Source organism: Frankliniella occidentalis, unplaced genomic scaffold (genome assembly GCF_000697945.3).
Source record: "Frankliniella occidentalis isolate FOCC.00 unplaced genomic scaffold, Focc_3.1 Scaffold282, whole genome shotgun sequence".
In the NCBI taxonomy this organism is placed as follows: Eukaryota; Metazoa; Arthropoda; class Insecta; order Thysanoptera; family Thripidae; genus Frankliniella; species Frankliniella occidentalis.
The window spans coordinates 165,671-170,479 of record NW_026267408.1 but is presented as its reverse complement, the minus strand read 5'-3'; the positions used below and the strand labels follow the sequence as shown (position 1 = coordinate 170,479).

Genomic DNA, 4,809 nt, shown 5'->3' with positions numbered 1-4,809 from the left:
GGGGGTTAGAGATAAAGAAAAACACAGGTTTTCTGACAAATCCAACCATTGCGTAATAATTTGTCAGTTTTCCCTAAAAGTAAAATTGTATGGCTCTATTTACAATGGAAAAAATAAGAAAAGATTTACAGTTTAAACTGCTAAACTATTTCCCTAAATAATGCAGTTTCACCCCCCCCCACTCCTCCCCCGGGTCAGCCCTAGAAAGCTGCCTGGGGACGACATTCATAAAAAAAACTCTATATGTACGCAACCCATAGAACGCCCCCATCAGCTGGCTCTAAAACTGCACCTGTTAACTCACACAGTGTGTGCCACGTCTGTCACGTCGCAGGCAGCGCGCTAAACTGCACAACTTTGTTTCATGCAAAACCTTCATGTTTTTCGAGCTTGATTGAGGAAGCAAACAAGGATTTCGAATCCAGGGTCTTTTTCCGTGTGCTGTATACACTCGTTAGGGAAGGAAGGGGAGATCCCGGTTGCGCATACAAGAGAAAGAGCAGTTGATTTTGAACTCGAGATCCGAGTGATTTGGGGAGGGTTGGGTTGCTCATTAATGACTTTAAAACGCAGTTGGGCGTAATGGTGTCATTACAAAGACTCCTATAATGGTAATGATGCTGGTGTTTGCTTGTGGAAAAGGCAGCGTCCACAAAATACTTCCGTTTTTCAATTTATTCGACAAATAACAGTGGGGAGCTCAGCGCCTGCGAGAGTCGGGGTAGGCCAACCCGCAGCACACTCGTGCATCGCAGACAAGATGTTGCCTACCTATCAGGCGTTATGAGAGCTAAACTTGTACCGGGTGATTCAGAGCACGCGCCGCCGTGTTGCGGGTTTGCCTATCATCGACTCGGCGGGCACACGGGTGACACGTGAGGAGGTGAGGGGTCCCCTCCTCACCTTTCACCCGTGCGCCCGCCGAGTCGAGGATAGGCAAACCCGCAACACGGCGGCGCGTGCTCTGAATCACTCGGTACTTTCGTCATATGACTGTGACGGTTCAGGGCGGTTAATATTTCTTTTACTAAACTAATCTTAACTGGAAATACCTTGAACCTCTTTTCCCAGGTCCGTGAGGTGTCCGCGGCGTACAGGGACTACCACGGCTACGTATCGCTCGTCGTGTGCACGGCCGGCATCCTGGCCAACGCCATCAACCTGGCCGTGCTGACGCGGCCCGCCCTGGCCACGGCGCCCGTCAACCGCCTGCTGACTGGGCTCGCGGCCGCCGACATGCTGGTCATGGCCGAGTACGCGCCGTTCGCCGCCTACCTGTACCTGTCGCCTCCGCGGTCGCACTACTCGCGGGCCGGCGCCACGTTCCTCCTCGTGCACATGCACTTCTCGCAGCTGCTGCACACGGCCTCCATCTGCCTCACGCTCTCGCTGGCCGCCTGGAGGTACATCGCCGTCCAGTGAGTACCAGCGCCAGACACCTAATCCTGACCGCTCTGTGAACGGCGAACACGGACTCCTGAAAGTTTTAGAGGGGCTTGACCGGGCCTCACCGTGGTGGTGCGGGCGCCAGGAAGCGCCAGAGAGACCCGGGGTGCGGTATTTGCGGACTTGCTTGTTGTTTGACAGGTGCAATCTAACCAAATACGAAAGCGTGTAGACTAAGCCGATCAGGCTTTGGAACGCCACACTGACTGACTAACCTAAGACTCCCCAAACTGACTCAACTGGCTGAACTGCAAAATTCATGTCACCCGCTCGCAAAACCCCATGTGCTAAAACCTGGGTACTTTTCCAGAAATTCAAGCTCACTTGTTTTTTCTGCATTTTCTTGATTTGTTTTGACCGCTCCCGATTTTTTCTAAATTTTCCTGATTTTTTTTTAAAAACTCTGATTTTTCCTGCTCAATTTTTCATGATTTTTTTCATTTTTTTTGGAGGGCGTACACTGGAGTACCCATGTGCAATGATTCTCTTCTGTCGGGTAGGTTCCCCCAGCTGGCGCCGCGGCTGTGCACGGACGGGCGGTGCTGGCTGGCGCTGCTGCTGTCGCTGCTCACGCCGCTGCCGCTGTGCGCGCCCTCGCTGCTCGTGTTCTCGGTGCGCGAGACGCGGCGCAAGCGCGACGACGGCCGGCTCGTGTCGCGCTTCCACGTCGACCTGAGCGAGCACGCGCGCCGCCACAACCAGCTGCTCTACGAACTCAACCTCTGGTTCCACGCCGTGCTCGTCAAGCTCCTGCCCTGCGCCATCCTCACGGCCATCAGGTACGCACTTTACTCACTTTGTTTCAATCGTAGCTTTTCATCGGTATGTTAATTCTGGTAGCTTTGTATTTGATTGTTTACCGTCAGTTGTGCAAACTGTAGAAATTTCAGAAAAGTTTAGAATTTGCACATTTCCTTCGTGTGCAAATTACACGTTAGACACATTATAACTGATGCCAAAACTCATTCGGCTTTTGTGTTAAGGAGGAGGCCGAATTTTAGCATTTTTTAAAAAGTGTGTTACAAAATGTAGGTATTCAAAACAAAACGCCATCTAAAATGGTCGCAGAGAAATTCCAGTTTAAGTGCGCGGCTGACTCTGGTACCTGGATTACGAAAATTGCACGGTCCCGCGTGAAACTTTGGTACTAGCGAGTAGTAGAGATCGCAGCAACGGTACTACCCGGCGCTGGTACCCGGCCCCTCCTAAAGAGCGCAGTGGGTAGGCGGCCCTGACAGGCGCAGCGCGCAGCGGCCCGCCGCCTTTGCAGCGTCAGCGCGGCGGGGCTGGGGCGCGGGAGAAGAAGGGACAGGCGCACGGGGCCGCTGCTGCTGCTGCTGCTCTGGCTCCTTATTAGAGTTTCAAGTCACCCAGTTTCGACTATTTGGCGTGCCGGAATAAAATACAAAATAAAAAAAAGAAGTAGGGGAGAAAAAGTCTGCTGACTCTTGCGCCCTCCTGGAGCTGGGGGGGAGCAGCTCCGGGAATAAGGTTGGCGCCGCCGCCCTCATACCTGCGCCTCCGCGCCGCTTCCGCGGACTTTACTGCCGACTGCACACAAAGTTAGAGCATATTCCTTTCCCCGTGTTGCCCCGCTGCCCCGACGCTCCCTGCGCCTCCTCCTCATCTCCGTCGCCGCCGTCTTACTTTAAGGGCACACGTGTTGTAATGCTGCCCCGGCGGCACGGCTGGGAAGTGGGTGGATCGAGTGAGCCCTCTCTCTTACCCCAATCCGCCCCCTCCTCAGGGCTCTTACCAAAATGTGTTTGCTTTGAAGCAAATTTCCGCCGCAGGGCGCACTCTTCTCGTTTGCTTAGTTTGCTTCCGCTATTGCAGTGAGAGACCGGGATTGCCACCCACACCCCAACCCCCATACACAGTAGCAAACAAAAATGTTCTCATATTTCCAATTCACCGTGACACGTTTCCTTTGAAATATCAGATGATGAATTTATGTTTCTCAAAGATCTTGGGGGAATTATGTTTTGTGTGAGAGTAAATCTGAATTTTCCCTGTGTTTGTACCAATCAGCCCAACAGCAGAGCCCCACAGGTGTTACGTTACATGTTTCTTCTTCGTTTTACCGCGCCACTTGACGCCTCCCTCCACTTCCTCTCCTTTTCCTGTTTGTGCAGATCTCTATACGAACCAATTATTTCGCCGAGCGCTTCCTCTTTCCTTCCCTCACACTCCGGGGAGAGGAGCGGGACTGAATGATATGAGCTAGCCCGACAGAGAGACTGTTCACCCACCGGCCTGGGACGTGGAGACCGAGGGTGGCGCTGGCTGGGCTGTCGGTTGTTTGCTCGGCGTATACGACGGGCTGCTTTGAAAGACGCAAGACCCGGCAGGGCGCTCGGCTCGTTTGTGTATTTGATCGTTTTCTGGCAGTGTGGTGTATCCACTGTAGCGCCATCAACAGCGAGCTTGTTTCTGGCGGAACGCGTCCCGGATGCGCGGCGTCGGCATGTTTATGTACGGGTCAATTGAGAATGCATTAGCGGGGCGCGCGCAGAACGGCCGTGGTGGCGCGCGGCGCGCTATGCGGCCCGCCCTGCGCACGCGTGCGGTGGTGGCGTGAAGTTGTGTCAGTTTTGCTTTATTCAAATCCCGAAATAGCTACAGCAGTGTGTGCACCAAAGCAAAAATACCGCATTGGATTTTTTTGCAGCATAACGGTTCACACACAAACTAACAACCACACACAAAAAATAAATAAATGTTGGTTCACATAACTTTCATTTCGTTTTGTTGGTTGGTGTGTGCAGTATATCGCTGATGCGGACACTGTACACGGCCAAGCAGCGCAAGAAGCAGCTGAGCGGGCAGGGGCAGCCCGTGGTGAAGCTGTGCCCCAAGCAAGCGCACAACAACAACGCGCGCCGCTCCCGGGCCGAGAAGCGCGCCGACCGCACCACCAGGATGCTGCTCGCCGTCCTGCTCCTCTTCCTGGCCACCGAGTTCCCGCAGGTGAGAATAGTTCCTTTTTTTTCTTGAAAAAAAAATAAATAAAATACAGCAGCTCTATTTTTATCGCACACTGTTACCTCTACAACGACGTCGTCGGCGTAACACGTCAAGGTCGACCCGTGCTCCTCAAACCCGTAGTTAGTCGATTCAGCTTCCGCCCGCGTAAGATTTGTGCAGCACAACGTCGTTGGGCCCCGACCAAGTGTCACGGAGGACAACAACAACGACGATGGGCTTCCGGCAACTGCTTGCCGATCCTCGTCGTAAACGTGCCGTCCCGCGACACGTCCGTCCCCAGCCCGGCCTGCTTTAATGGCCACCAATCATTATTGCCGCATTGTTAAGCCTCGCCGGGCTTAAGAGGGTCGAAGAGGGGGTGGATGGTGGGTGGGT

The 4,809-nt window shown here is 53.5% G+C and overlaps 1 protein-coding gene across 2 annotated transcripts in view; it reads left to right on the top strand.

Moving 5' to 3' along the window:
* Nucleotides 1-4,809, top strand: part of LOC113208455 (G-protein coupled receptor dmsr-1-like) — a 59,063-nt gene that overhangs the window by 40,126 nt on the left and 14,128 nt on the right. For both annotated transcript variants that reach the window (XM_052273547.1, XM_026425454.2), the window contains exons 3-5: nt 1,072-1,418; nt 1,947-2,225; nt 4,215-4,416. In XM_052273547.1, the coding sequence (XP_052129507.1) occupies nt 1,072-1,418; nt 1,947-2,225; nt 4,215-4,416 (828 nt within the window). The remainder of the gene's footprint in view (nt 1-1,071; nt 1,419-1,946; nt 2,226-4,214; nt 4,417-4,809) is intronic.